General features: G+C 44.7%; 1 protein-coding gene across 2 annotated transcripts in view; it reads right to left on the minus strand.

The window, feature by feature from the left end:
• Positions 1-14,193, minus strand: part of SKAP1 (src kinase associated phosphoprotein 1) — a 155,944-nt gene extending 141,751 nt beyond the window's left edge. Inside the window, exons 1-2 of one of the 2 annotated variants that reach the window (XM_055697435.1) lie at positions 14,066-14,193; positions 7,838-7,943 (exon numbers count right to left, since the gene is read on the minus strand). In XM_055697435.1, the coding sequence (XP_055553410.1) occupies positions 7,838-7,943; positions 14,066-14,099 (140 nt within the window). In that variant the 5' untranslated portion in view covers positions 14,100-14,193. The remainder of the gene's footprint in view (positions 1-7,837; positions 7,944-14,065) is intronic. The other variant, XM_005440060.4, reaches the window with a different exon arrangement.
• Positions 14,194-15,492: the final 1,299 nt, after the last annotated feature.

Genomic DNA, 15,492 nt, shown 5'->3' on the forward strand with positions numbered 1-15,492 from the left:
ATGTAAACTGAGGAACTAACCCCAGAATATCTGATTTCCATTACAAAGCTAAAGAAAAAGCACCGCACTGCCAATACTGCAACAAAAGACATCCTATAAGTATTTCCCCTGCAACGAACCACCCACCTCTCTCACCTCATCGGCGCATATTTGGGGCCAGACAGGAAGAAGCCACAGACTTGTTCTGTTCAAAACACAAATTGTTTCTCATGATCATATAGTCTTTGAGGTTACACACTCAACAATCCAATATCAGAGGGGCTCGCTTTTCTGGGACTGTTTAGGTTCTTTGCTCCTGAAAGACGTACAGATCCCAGTTCTGATTTGTCAGCCTCCTAATAGCAGCGTCTCCAGACTGACCCAATCAAAATTGCAACTCAACTGTGTAAGCAGACCTCAAAGGCTGGGTTACCATGAGAAAGAACAGAAGAAAATGCTGTTGTCACATTGGAAAGGGAAATGGAGTCGCAGAGCGGGCAGGTTTGCCAGAAAACCTTGTTCCCAACAGAAACCCACTGTCCTTAGAGTCTTGAGCCAGAACTCATGTTGGTCTGTAAGGACCAGAGCCTTCTGCTGCTTCCCACAGAACCAGGAATTGGTCCTCAGAAGTGAAAGATGCTTCCAGGACCTGCATCCCAGATCTTACCCTTGCATTGGTTTTACAACCGAATCAAGATTGGAAGCAACCCCAAGAGCATCGGTTGTACACTTGTGAGGTTTAAAAACAAGCTCTCCAAATCCTACCCTTCCTAGCTGTACCGTATCATGATTCACTTCAGGAGAGTAGAGTTTGCTTTTCATAGCTGCTACTCAAAAGCAGTTACCTGAAGACAGCGATGCTTCCAGGTCTGACCAAGCAGGACTACCAGCAAAGAAGTTACTTCAACACTCCTATCTCCTCAACAGCAGTGTTTAAACCAGGGAAACCCAGAAATATCCCTTCTTGTTCCAAAATGAAGGGCAGATTAAGCCCTGGAATATGCAAGAATGAAATCCCCCCCTAAGACAACATTATTCTGCCCACACTAGGTCTAGATCTGCCCTTCGGCATGAGTGCAGGACTCACGTATTTTCGGAGCACCAAGGCAATTCGATTTTATTCCTGTATTTCCAACCTTCACACAAAACTCAAGCAGCAGATTTATCCCAGGCCTCTAGTCCTCTGTTACATGGGGGGCGGGCGTGTGTGTCACAAATCCCATCAATGTCCAGAAATCCAGTAAAAAACATGATTAACACACACACACCCCTCCTCCCACCCACAACTTGAGCCTGCTGCCCAGCATCCCCTGCTTGCAGCAAACCCCAGAGCCGAAGGAGACAAACCAGACCCATTTGGGGCTAGAAGCAAAAATTGCTGTCTGAGATCTTACGGTCTGTATTACGCAGGGGGTCAAACTTGATGGTTATAATGGTCTCTCTGCAGCTCTAAAGTCTATAAAAGTCTAAACCCCACTTTCCTCTCAGACTCAATTTCAGCAGGAACCATAAAATAAAGTCAGGTTTCAATCAAATTTCCTGTATTTTCCTGTCCAATTAAGAACACTAATATCACCACAGATGTTATTAAATTAGATATTTCAAGACAGTCTAATTTGTTTGGTGCACAGTATTCTTTGGTTTTTAATGTTTGCAAAAAAAATTTTAAAAATCAATGCTGTACAAGATTTCAAGTAGAAAAAAAGAAGATTAAAATGGGATTGGGGAGCTCACCATTAGCAAAGTCTGTTACAAACCACTTCAAATGCATTTCTCGGTTAAATGTTACAGAAGCAGCACCAGCAGCTATGCAAAGACTCTGGTTACACAGTTTCAATCATTTACAGTCCTCAGGTTTCAGATTAACCATGCATTCACAAGGAAATGGATGGGGAAACGGGTAATTTTATCAGCTGGAATGGAAAATGATGCAAATTACTGAAAGGAGCCTAACCCAGAAGGCACCAAACTGCATTACTGGCAGAGTGAATGGCCACATTCACCCCAGGTATAAAAGCAGGTAGAATATGATAACAGCTGAATTGAATTTGTGCCCCTGCCAGGCCGTATATTAACAGAGGAGAATTCCTTCCTCAGCACTCCCCAAAAGGAGGTATGGGGGGTGTAAAAAAAAAAAAATCCCCTACCAAGATTACAGAATAAATTAGGAACATCCTAACAGAAACTTTACCAGACTTTAAAAAGAAATAATCACCACGGTCAGTATTAAACTTGACTGTTGAAAACTAAAGGAATGCCTGTGCTCACACACACCCAGGCACAGATGTACTGGTGCAGGGTGGTGAGAGGCTTTAGATCTCCATTAACACCAGCTGGTGCAGTGCACGCTTACGCATCCCCAGGCCAGTGCTGAGCAGGGACAGGTCTCCCCCGCACAAAGGAGAAAAAAAAAAAACCCAACAAAAAAACCCCACACAACTAGAGGAGCTTATTTTTAGGATAGAAAAATGCAAATTCCAAACCTGCTAGGTACTTTTGAAGTGACAGGGATTTGCTTTTATTTTTTTTGCAGAACAAATCTGTATTTAATGGCCAAAGTAAGTGTGAATGAAATCATGCTCAGCAAGATCATTTCCTTGCTGAGCAAATAAATTTCAGCTCTCTGAAGAACATGAAGGAGGAGAACAGCACTTTGCCTAATTAAGGACAATGTGGTGGGGCTATAGTCCAGCCCTGGCGTTAATGTGCTGAGCTCAATTATCTGCCCATCAGGTCACATTCTTAAATTCCTTTTTATCTTGGTATCACACATTATTCAGCATAATGAGTTTAATATCGGTAGGAATTACAGGCAGTGCATTTAGACTAATGAAGCAAAATTACCCTGAAATTGCATTTTCTTTAATTTCAATCTTAAAACTTTAAAATAAGGTTGAAAATTGAAGTAATAAATGTAGTTAATATGGTTAGAAATTTATTAAAACAGGCAAAACACTGCTTTAGACAAAATTTTGGATCTATTTCCGTTAGTGAATCTTTACAATCCTACTGTAATACCTTGCCACAGGAAGGATCAAGTTCAACCCCAGATAATTAAGCAAAGTTCCCCTGGTGTTGAAGTGTCTACAGTTCAGCTACACCTGTAAACCAATAAAACCAGTAGCTTATTGGTTTGTGACAGCATGCATGAACTACAGGCTACAAGAGAATTGTGCACAACCCCGAGGATGCCCAAACCAGAGGCAGTCATGCGGTGTTGACTTTACCCCTGCACTTCCATTTGGGGTAAAACCACCCTGTTTCAGCCCAGGCAGCAAGAGCAGGATTTCTTTTGACAGTTACACTGTCGGGGCCAGATGTGGCCAACCACCCAGCAGGAGCTAGGTGATGGTATTACCGAAGCTTACTCCTCAAAACCAAGTGTTTGTGCAGCTCAGACTGAAACAGAGTATAGGAACATGTACCCCAGCACCAGGAGCATCTCAGCTCCCCTCTGTACTCTGCATCTCTGTGCCAAGGGTGAGCAATTTCTAAGCTCGGAGGCTGTATTTATTTTTCTGAACCTCAGTGTTAGGAACAAGGCTCACGGCAGCACAGCCTCTGGTTGAAGGTGCAGGACAGCAATGTCGTTTCACTATGCAATTAGACATTTAAACCTCATCCCAGACTTAATATTAGGAACCTAAATCACTCAACTAGGCAAGGAGCACACATCTGCTGACCAGGCTGGGAATACAAACAAGCTGCCAGCCACAGCACTCTTGCCTTTGTGACACAGCACACAGATACCAGTGTGGCAGTACAGCAATGGTGGAGGTCTGGGAAAGACCTGCAGGCTCTCCTTCGCAGGCCAGGGCATCATCACCTGGACACGTCTGGTACACAAGAAGTTTCACTGCAGAGTTAAAAGACCAAGGGCAGACTTTTCCTCGCTGATAGCACAGTATTAGCATTGGGAATATTGCCACAAACTTTAAGGAGGGATTGACAATGAGGCAGTAAAACAAAGTTTGAAGCTTGTTATCCAGAGGTGAATAACCTGGTCTACACTGGAACGCCTGCTGCTGGTAGGAATGTCAGGAAACGGTCCTGTGTATTAGTTATGAGTAGCAGGATTGGACCTCAGGTTCATGCCATTGTTTTCATCACAACAGAGCACATTAAAGGTAGAGTTCCAGTGTCTATTTTGGATATCCTAGTGGGTGTATGCAAGAAACCCAACATTAATTAAACCCCTTTCTCTTCATTGCTGCTTTGATATACAACAAGTCTGCCTTGCTCTCCTTTTAGCACTATTACATTTCACCTCAGGGGAAAAAAAAAAACAAACTAAGAATTTGTTTCCATCAATGCACCCTTGCTTTCCAACAGGGAGTTTAAATGAGTAGCTGACTCCAAGGAGATGGAGGAACTATTTATCTCCATATTTTTTTAAATAAATCCCGTTCTCCCCATCTCACCCCCTGCCATTGTAACTGCACTAGAAATGTCGAAATGCTGAGGTGAGGTCATTTAACAGCAAGAAGACTTTTTTTTTTGTTACTGCTTTTGCCAAAGGACAAGAATGGGCTTGTGTTCCTGAGTGGAGTCATGTATCTGATGCATCCCAGGTGTCGGACATCTGCTGCTAGCTCTGCAGTCAGCTTTGTTAGGACACAAGAAGCAGCAGCAATGTTCCCAAGGAACAACTTGAAACAAACCCTCAGCACCAGAAGCAACTGACAACTTTTGGGGTTTCTGGGAAACAAGCAAAAACTCTGCCCCAGCACCGCATCCTCCTGCTACCCCCTCCCAAACCAAAGGTGCTTTTTAAGCAAGTTTTATTCATTACAAAGACTTTGTTTTTTCTGATCAGGACTAGAGCAGGGTCTTTGGACTAAGGTCAGGACACAGGTGACTACTGTAGGTGCTACTGTGCTGCAAGAGCCTCATCCCTCCCACAGGTAACTCCTGGGGACCAAGCCTCCTGTCGTGTTCTGTGGCTTGTTTTCCTGGATGGCAGGGAAAGCAATTAAAAGAGATTGTCAATGAAACCAGAGATATGATTAGGAAAAAAATTGCCAGGCCAGGATTTACATGTAAGATATTAGAAAGTGGAATAGGATCTGAGTCAGTAGGGAGGAGAAAAATAAAAAAAAAAGAAAGAACACAGAACTGTTTCAACACAACAGTGCACTTTAAATAACCAAATGTATTCTGAAAGTAAAACGGTATGAGGAGGCATAACTCAGCCATACAGTGACAGCCTCCCCACAGCCACCGCCTGCAACACCTCCGACACGGCTCCTCAAACAGAAATAACCCAGCCTGCCTCGGAAAAAATTATAACCTGCAAACACAATCCACTCCCTACCTACCACACTTCTTGCAGTGAGATGGAAACAATATATCCTCACAGGTAGCACAAGGAGCCATAAACCCCAACCACTTGTACACTTTATAGTCATCAGTGAACCTCCCGGTGGGGGAACGTTACGAGGCCATGGGGAGAGCAGTGATACAAAGACCTGACGGCCAACTTACAGGAACAGTTATTGTGACTGGCTCGGGAGAATCATACTAGATGAAGCTCGTCCTTCCCAGAGACGCATGCGTCTCTCCCCAGTAGCTGAGCAGTTTACTTATGTCCATTATGAACCCAAATAATGAAACCCTACACACTGTGTTGTGTTTCACCCTGCAGAGGGGAAACACAGAGAGCAGGGCTGCTGGGGGGAGGCAGGCGCTTCCTGAAGACGATGGCTGATGATTTCCTGAACACCCGCCACAAAAGCCACAGGAAGCTCCCCAAAGAGACAAACCTACGCCTCATCCCCAAGAGCAAGACCTGCTTAGATCCTTTCAAATAAAAAGGATACAGTCATCATTACAGTAATCTCCCACCACAAATCATTGTATTAATGGCTCAGGTCAGAACAAGGACATTTGTATACTCTGTTCTTCTCACCCTTTCCAAATGCCACTGAGCAATAAAACATAAGCAGGAAATCAGCAGCGCCCTGTAGTCTTTGCTCAAGGGTCTTGCTTTCCGCTCCAGAAGTACCTGCAATTTATTTCAATAAGCAACAGGACTGAGGCCCACATCTTAACCTGAGCATCCAGGAAGAACCTGCATATCACCTCTCCTCCTGATGCAAAGGCTGCTTCACACTAAATCTGGGGTTTCTTGAGATTATTTTGTTCTAGAAGCTTTATCACAAATTGTATTCTTAGGCTGAGAGCAAAGGTCGAGTTCTGCATCACAGCATCAGTGTTTGTCCCAGGACCCTAAAAGGCTGCTCCTTCTTGAGCAAGTCACCAAAACCACACATAACCTCTGGGAAGGCAGAGGTCTATGGCATGAAGGCCAGAGCAGCATCTTTCCCCACCGCTCAAGCACCATTCACAGCTAACAGCTCATGAAGACAGACCACCCACTTTGGGAAGCAAGAACAATCCAGTATTTCCAAGCGTGCCAGCTGCCTCACACATTTATCAAGTTCCAAGCTGTTAATATAGTCTATTAAAAACAGGCCTAGAGTGGCACTACATGAAGATAAAAAATTGTCACTTTTAAAGTTGCATGATCTCAGGACATTTGGGGGGAGTGTGTGTGTAGAAAAAAAAAGCTTGATTTGACATCTGAATACTTCAGGTTCAGAATTCTCCTTACTTAATTCTTTCTATCCAAAATCAATACTTGCCAATGAGTGGGAATTTTTCAGAGAAATCACATAAACATGCAATCAAGCCCTTTCTTCTGCGATCTTACAGGATACTGCTACACACACACCCCCCATTCTTCCACTAGATACGCTACGGCCCCATTTTCCAAAGGCTTCCATCTTCTGCATTCAGCTTGTTTCAATTATTCAGGGCAACCCAGGCTGATAATTACACAGTCCCGAGTTGCTGAGTAAAACTGATGCTTAATTAGCCAGCAGGAAAGATCGATTAAGATACAGCAGGGCATCTTGCAAAGTTCTTCAGTGGGACTGCAGGGAATAGAGTCTGGCTGTGCCCTTCCGAAGGATAAAATTCTCTGCTTCTCAGGGACTCGACAGCAGTTTTATTTAAACTGGATGCTTACATCAGTCAGCCACCCTGAGTTTTATTGTCAGGCCTTAACGTCAAGTGACACAACTCATATCTTATAACTAGAGCATTAACAGCAAGCTCTGGATCACATTTCTAGCCGAAAATACAATGCAGCTGATGCTGGAAGTTTTATTTAAGCCTTCAGCATCCTGTTCTCTGTTTATGTTCCTCGATTTTCCCCTAGCACAATAGAACAAGCTTTGTTTGCTTCACTCGCTTATCCAAATGAGGCAGTTCACGTTCTCATGCAGGACTTGAGCAGTCCTGAGGACATGAGATTTTGGAACCCAGGTCAGACCCCAGTTTTAATTCAAGAAGTTCTTTTCATTCCTTTTTACCATATCAAAGTCCAGGCAATACATATTTGAATTCAGGAGCCACTTGTAAAATAGATACTTTCAGCAGGAAGCCCGCAACAAAAGTCTTTACTTAATGTATTGATTTACCCACGAGCCTAAGTGATGGATTCTTTTTTTCCAGAAAATCCTCTCTAGCACAAGGGAGAAGGAAGAACAGGACAGGATCAGACCCCCATATGCAAAGAGCTGGGCAGACACAGCCCAAGGCATAATTTTTTACTTTGAAACACAAGAATTCCAAACAAATGACAACAAATTTGTAGACAACCATAAAACTGGTTAAATAGGAGAGTTTACAAACCAGTGTGCAGTGCACTTTCACATTATACCAAGCCCTGAATGTCCATTACCTTTCAAATCATGGGCTAATTGTCCAGCTAGTTGAATACAGCATGGGGTACCCCAAGGCAGGACACTGTTTTGAAGCACTTTCATTAGAACGCAACGCAGACAATACAAACCTAGCTTTGACTTGCTGGAAGCCAAAGAGAATTGCATCCCTCTGCTCCCTTGCTTTAGCACTCAAGTTTTCATTCTGCAGTGCATCTGCCAGGTAGCCTTCAACATCTGGAAAAGAGAATTACAGGTTAAAACTCACATACCTGGTCTTGGCTAAGAAACCTGGACCTGGCTGCACCCCGGGAAGCCCTTGAGGCACTGTACTGAGCAGTTTGATCCAGAAACACAAGTCAGTCTGAAGACTTCACTTGGAGAAGACATTGCAGTGACTGTAGATAGAAGAGGATCTAAATATTGCATGTGATTACAGAGCTTCTCTGTAGCAGTAAGGCAAATAAGCAAAGAAACCACCAAGCAGAAGAAAGGAAGAAGGTGAAGTGAAACATGGATAAGCCTATCAGACCAAGTGCAATTCCACCTGCTTCTTTTCTGCCCCAAACCCTACAAATCTGCTGCTGTGAAAGGCTTTTGGCATTAAATAAGGACATAGCAGGAGTGGTTATTCCATCCAGAGGAGGATCCAAAGCATTTCCTAAAACGCCAGAGCAAGAAATCCACTGACACTTCAAGGAAACCCTAACCTGTGGTTTTCACAAGGATGATCTTCATGAAGGACAAGCACTGAAAGACAGGTTGGGTGTGCACTAGCTTACATGCAGTTGTATCACAACATGGTTTCTGCAAGGTTGCCGCTGAAATACTACACCCTGTGCTTGCTCAACAGAGACAGCCAGACAAAAGTAAATATGGTATTCTCTCACCTGGAAACTACATCTGTATGCAGAAATTTAATCTGAACTAGAAGATAAAAGGTTTGAGTGTCTTCTATTTGCATAAATATTTATGCTCTTTACAGAAAACTGGGGAAAAAAATCTCATAGAAAACAAACCAGTTCCATTCACACCTGCTCTGTGTAGAAGAATATCATCATTGTACTTCAGCAGCATTACTGCTAGTTTCCCCTAGCAGAGAAAAGATTGGTTTCAAAGCTATGGTGTTGCACATCCACGGGCCTCTCCAACCTTTAACTCACACCCCATACTGTGACACTAATGTCAGTTTAATATCCTGCTTGCAGGACTTTCAGCTCCTTATGCTTCAGCTGCCAGTACAACAGCCAGCACTGTTTAGCACACCCCAGGAATCTGCACAGCTCCTTAAAAACAGCTCCTCTACCTGCAAGCACATCTCAAGATCAAAATGCCACAAGAGAAATTAATAATTTTTTCTGCTAAAATCGTGAGCTCTCATTTCTTTTTGTTGCCTGCTCATGACACACTCAAAGGCTTAGAGCTAGGGAGGGGGGAGCACAAAAAAAGGGAATTCTAAAGCTAAGGGCATAAGGAAGAACATGGAGGGAAACAAGGCTGATGCTTGGGCATCTCTCAGGAGCAAAGCCCTCTTCCCACCGCCTCTGAAGAGTGGGAGATGAGCAGGACCAGGGAGACTCAGCTCTCCCCTCAGCAGCCTGGGAAGGGGAAGCAAATCCAGATAATAACACTGTCTCCATAACAATCCAGTTCTCCTTTCTGGATTTATTTAGCTAAAAGCACCAGTTTCCATGGGAGTGCTCGCTAACAAGCATACTTCAGCCAAACATAAACTCCTCCAGGTCCTCACTACTTTGTCTCCCTGCCTTCCCTCCTACTAGGAGGGCTCCTGACCCACTGGAACCAGGTCTGAGCCTGCTGTGCCCCATTACCTGCAGTCACCGCTTTGCCTGAAGACTGGATACAGCACTGAGATTGTGAAACATCTTAGCACAACCCCCCGACGTGGGGATGCACAGTTGCCACATCTCAGCAGATGGGCAGTAACGCTAATTCACAGTATTGCTCTCAAACCCACACCTATATCCAGCAGCGGTTTTGGGAGCCCCAGGAGCACAGAGGTGTCAGGCCAAAATGCCTGTTAATATCAAGTTCACTACTGGTAATTTAGCCCTAGGTGGCCCGCCTGGGATAAGACAAAGGCTTTGCCAGAGAGCTGAGTGAAGCTGTTTAAATCCCAGGCCAATGTGTAATCCTTAGGCTAAGTTTCATTTTCAGTACATCTCTACGCAGTTTTAATTGTACATCCAAGATACAGTACCAGCGTATGACAGGCCTAACAATGCTGAGGCTTACATCGCTTACAAATTACATAGAAAGCACCCAAGTACATATATCTAAGCACAAAAGGATGTATCTTGCTCCAAGGAGCTTACTGCTTAAGAACAGATGAGGCTATAGGGACAATTTATTATATACAAACCAGCATAAAAACCGCACAGTAGAAATGGGTCAGCAAGAGAAACTACATGAAGGCTGCATTTCCACAGTGAAAAATCAAGCAAGAAAAACAAGCTCTCCCAGAATTTGTGCAAATACCAGTTGCATCCCTCTGTCACTTTTAAGCACAGATTAGCTCCACGAGTACGCAATTAGCTCTAATATGGTATTTACTTACTGGGATGTCAGCACAGATCAGCTGCTGGATAAGTTATAGTAGAACTAGGGTCACTTCTGCAAACCAGGCAAAGCCCCTTTCAGAGCCAGCCACTATGTTTATAGCACCAGGAAATGAAAAAGAAAGCCCAACCATAAACTCTCAAAGTGGATCAGGAAGAGCAATATGTAAGCAGCTCTAGAGTAAATCACCCTAATGTTAGTTTTACTGCTTGTCGGTAACATTATATTCCTGATGTTTATAGATTGCTCTCTGCGATCCACTCTGAAAGTTTACAGGGCTCTCCTTTTCATTTCCTGCAGCTAAAAAGGTAAGAGGAGAAAAAAAAAAAAGTTGAAATTTCATCAAGTGTTTCAGGGGAGTTTCTAGAGGCAATTGCAGTTATCCACTTTAATCCTGCAGGAGATGCACAGCATCATAAGAATTATGTCACAACCACTGAAGTCCAGGTAGTAAATAACCTTTTAATGGCAGCACTAAATTCTAGGAGTTAATCAGCACTCAATAACAGAGCTGAAAGGTATTAAGATGCCATGTGTATTCTCTCCACGCACGTACACACATTCACTATTTTTTGCTCTTTCTACTCTGCCATCAGAAAACTGCTAACAGAAATCCTACACTCCCTCTGCAGGGGGACTAGTCCCACAGAATCACAATGGTTTTGCTGTGCAAGGTAAGGCTGAGCCAACCAGTCTGCTCCAACACTTATTTGATGCTTCACACAATCCCTCCTGCAGTTTATCACCCCAGCTGGCTAGAAAAAAAAAAAAAAATCGGTTTAAAAAAGTTTAGGACACCTATCAACACAGAGAGTACAGATACCTTGAGATTCCCTGAGACTGCATTAATATTTCCAGGATGTGTCCCAAGGAGGTTTGGGATTTAGAAGGCTAGTTGTATCACCCCATCCCACTTGTCAAAATAAATAAAAGCCATGAACCATTGCACAGTGTTTCTTGACTTTTCTGTAAGCTCAAGAAAGGATGGTTTCATGGTGAAACAACATCTTTCAGATGAGCCATCCTGCTTTTGTGGGGCTGAGTCAGAGAAAACCTTGAGAACTGAAGCAACCTTCATCCATCCTCCTGCAGTGAGCTGAATGGGACATTCTCTCCTATGCAACAGACAATGGGGGAACTGAGAACCGTTTCCAAATCTCAACCCCAGACTCCCTGATATTTAAATTCCAGAGCTACTCATGATGCTATCTGACTGCAGCTTATTAGCCCACACAAACAGAGCATTTGTTTATTTTTAAAACAGCAATGAGGCTGCTCGCCTTACAATTAGCAGCTACCAGCTTTGTTAGGCTGTGCAGGTGCAGTCACAGCCTCCCAGTGCAGCACCTGCTCTGTCCTTCCTGGTGCCCAAACCCCAGCAAGAAAATGGCTTTCCAGCCCTACCATCTGAAATGAAGAGGATCAGGCAAGGCAGGCAAAGGGAAGATGATCAGGCTGCCAGCCTGGCTTTGCTTCTACAGACAAAAAAAGCAGCCCTGGGTTTGTCAAAGATATATCACATTTTTTAGAACCACTGTTCCAGCCTTCAGAAGAAATTTGTACTAAACAAGTATGAAATAACCTTAAACAAAAGTAGTTTTAAAAGGGACTCAACTGACCCAGAAGTGAAACTCTGTGTAACGAACTGACTTGTTTGCAGTTGGTGCAACCACACCTACGTATAAACAGAAAAGAACAAGCATTCGTAAGTGTTGCAGGATCGCAGTGGAGGGACAATAGCCATATTGTGTTGGCATTCAACCACTGCAACCTCAGAGATGTCTTACGTGATAATAACACAACTGCTGCTAGCACACCATTGACTACCTGCTTCTGCACATCATGCGAGCAGCCCTGCGCCACTGACCAAACTTTAACATAAGGAATCAGAAACTTTAGCATAAGGATGCAAATGTTATTACCTGTATATCGGTATGTTTCCTCCTTTATTTGTGATTTTTATTTTAAATACAAGAATTCTCATGGTAACGCAGTTTGCAAACAATGTCATAGCTCGAGCTCCTTCATTTCCAGCCTGCATAGCTAGAAACTGCCTCAGCCACTGGAAGGCCTCAACACCGTATAGATTGTTAAGACACAGCAAGTTTGATACAGAGGTATGTGACATGCAATTAATCTCCATTCATAGCCTGCTATACCTGTCAGCAAACAAAGGCTGTGCTTTAGAAGGAGATCTGAAGCCTTCAATTAAAAACAGTCAGCTAACAAGAAAATAATCTAAGTTAAAGGAAGGTGGCAGGTGCAGAAATGAGTTGTTTACAAAAGTGTCAGCACTGAACAATAAAGTGCTGCACATCAGAAATGTGAAAGGGTGAACTTCACTGAAGCCCCCATGATTAAAAAACAGAGGAGAGAATTTACACCTACATCTGGGGGAAGACACAAAGCATTTGGAAGGCAGCTTTGACGGGCTTGGAGGCTGTACACTCTCTCTCAGACTGACAGATCCCAGGACTGGAAGTTCTCCCGCTCTCGGAGGGGAAGGGGCAAGTGCTCCGTGCTGCCGGCAGCCATCGTGACAGGAAACAACAGGTCACAAAGCCTTGCAGCAACCGGGCCAGCCCCAAACACAACTGTTCTCAGCAGCAAGATGCTAGCGACTCCTTCCCCACCGCCCACCCACACCTGCGGCAGCGGGATGTGCCAGTAACGTGCACCTGTGTGTTCGGCAAGGGCTAACCACTGCACCTGCAAAGCGCTGCTGAAGCTCCGTTCAGGGACAGGCTATAACATTGTCACCTCTGCGCGGCACTTCTGTCACCCAGCCTTCACTTACTGCACCATGGGGTCAGCAATAGCTGGAGAAGTCTGTACAGAACTTGTTTATGTTTGTGAAGCACATTTTAAGAGAAGCATTTTACATGGTTTCTGCCTGGCTGGCCCACCAATTCAATGAGTGGAGGTGTTGCGGGTCAAGTTGATGAAGAAATCCATGAAAAACAACTTCAGAAGCCTCACACCCGCCATCTTACACACAGAAGTAAATGCTGTCGGCTCTCAGCACAGCTCATTTGCTCAGATGATGAGACCTCAGGAGGCAGCATTCAAATTACCAAGTAGAAGTAGGGCCCTCTCAGCTGTACCCCCATTTTCAATAGGGTTGAAGCTTTCCTGAGGATGCACCCCCAGCAAGCGAGCTTGCTCACTGCCATCTCCAGCACAACATGCAACACTTGCACAATATCTAAAGCCCGGAGACTCAGCTATCACATCTACAACAAAAGCCTGCTGAGAGGGCTCACTGCAGCACACAATCTTTTTTTACCCTTTGTACCCACCCCCTTGTCTCACCTCACACTGCTCACCAGCACAGCCTCAATACCTTCATGGAAAACACCCAGTGGGGGCACCTTTTGACCACGCCAGGAGAAACCCCCCAATCTTGCATACACCCCCTTCACCCTAGGACCACCAGAGAGCTTCTTCACCCCTAACGCAGGCATGGAGGCACCTACCAACTTCTGAGCTACAGGAGGACAGCCCCAAAATCACCAGAACAGGCAGCCGCATCCCCCACACTCTCAACTGGGGTTAGAAACAGGTCAGGCATACATAACCCAAGGACCCCAAAACCATCAGCCTTAGAGAAGGAGTAGTTTCTACAGTCCCCTTAGAGAAGGAGTAGCTTCTACAGTCCCTCCACATTGCTCTCTGGCTCAGCACAGCGAGGTATAAAGAGCTTTACAGCTTCTCCCCCTGCAACCACAGCAGATTTCCCCCATTAAGCAGAAGGGGAGCAAGGAGGAATTCATGGTTACCTTCCAGGAGTCTCTGAATCTCCTCTGGGATCATGGTACCTTGCCACCTTCCTTTCTACAGGAGCCAAACCTGTTGCTACAGCTCCCTGAAGGGCAAGGACAGAGCAAAAGGAAGCCGGGAGGGCGGGGACACCCAAAATAAGGTAAAGAAACCACCGCGCTCTGCTCAGATACCACTACCTCCTCCTCCTCGAGCCCCAGCCAGTTCAGCCCACCTCCTCACAGGCCAGGTGCCCAGACACTGAACACCCCTGAGAGCCAAAGCTCTGGCCAATGAGCCACAAAAGTGCCCGACCCCAGCAACAGCACAGCTGAACCTGCACTCCCCAATTAGCTCAATGAGCATCAGGTGCATCTCCTTCATTATCACAATTCAGTGTAGCTGCTGGCACAGCAGACGCAGCTCTGTGAGGCTGTGCGGCCATCGATTTAACCTCCTGTGCGGGTTCCTTGCACAAAAGGAGTTGGGGATTGGATTTATTCCAGGCAAAGGCAGGCTCTCTCCTCTAATGCGTGCGGGAAGAGAATGGTGCTTGGCTGCTGTGCAATAAAGCTTCCCCTCTTCCTGTATCCTGCATAGGAAGGGGGCTGGATTGTAATAGCCGTTCATATTTCTAAGTCTTGCCCAGAGAAATAACAGGGTTGTGCACCTTAACTTGCTTTATGACAGGCAATAAATGCAAACTGTGCTCTACAAAACAAAAATGGCATTGCATTAGATTAACCCACAGCCCTGCATCTGCCTCTCTCCTGTATAAATGAATTAGCACAAGCTGACTATGGGGATACAACTATTATTTTTCTTTCTTGCATTCCAAATTTTAGGCTCATTATTGACAAATCTAAAGGCTGTCATCTTTATCTGAAGCTCATCAATGATTCCAAAGACCAGTTTAAGATTTTTCCATCAGTTAGGTGTAGGGGGTCCAGTCCTTACTCTGCAATATCCTGGTATCAAACAAATATTTATTGTTACAGCACATAGAAAAGGTTATGCTGAACAGGCTTGCCAATTTCATTTTTCTGGTGTTTTATGCCTGGGTATGTAATCTTTACTTATATTTTTCCAACATAGCAAATGTCGGAAATGGCAAAAAAGGATGCAGTCCGGCTCCGTTGGCCACAAAACAGAACCATACAGCTTCACATGCTTGCTGCTTTCAGTAGGGGCATAACAGCTCCAGAGAGCAAAGAGCCAGGGCTGTGTACTAAGGTGTATCAGGCCACTCTGAACTCTGTAAGGAGCCCCCCTAAAACTGCTTCTCTAGCTGCTTTGCTCTCCTCCTGCTCTGGGCAAGCCAGCCTGCCACAGAATTGTCACAAGCTGGCAAAACAAAATCTGTAGGGGAAAAGAAAACAAGAAAGAAAAAAAAGCACACAGGCTCCCAGCCTGCGGAGGCTGCGATACAAACACTTCAGTACAGTCC

Source organism: Falco cherrug, chromosome 20 (genome assembly GCF_023634085.1).
Source record: "Falco cherrug isolate bFalChe1 chromosome 20, bFalChe1.pri, whole genome shotgun sequence".
Classification (NCBI taxonomy): Eukaryota; Metazoa; Chordata; class Aves; order Falconiformes; family Falconidae; genus Falco; species Falco cherrug.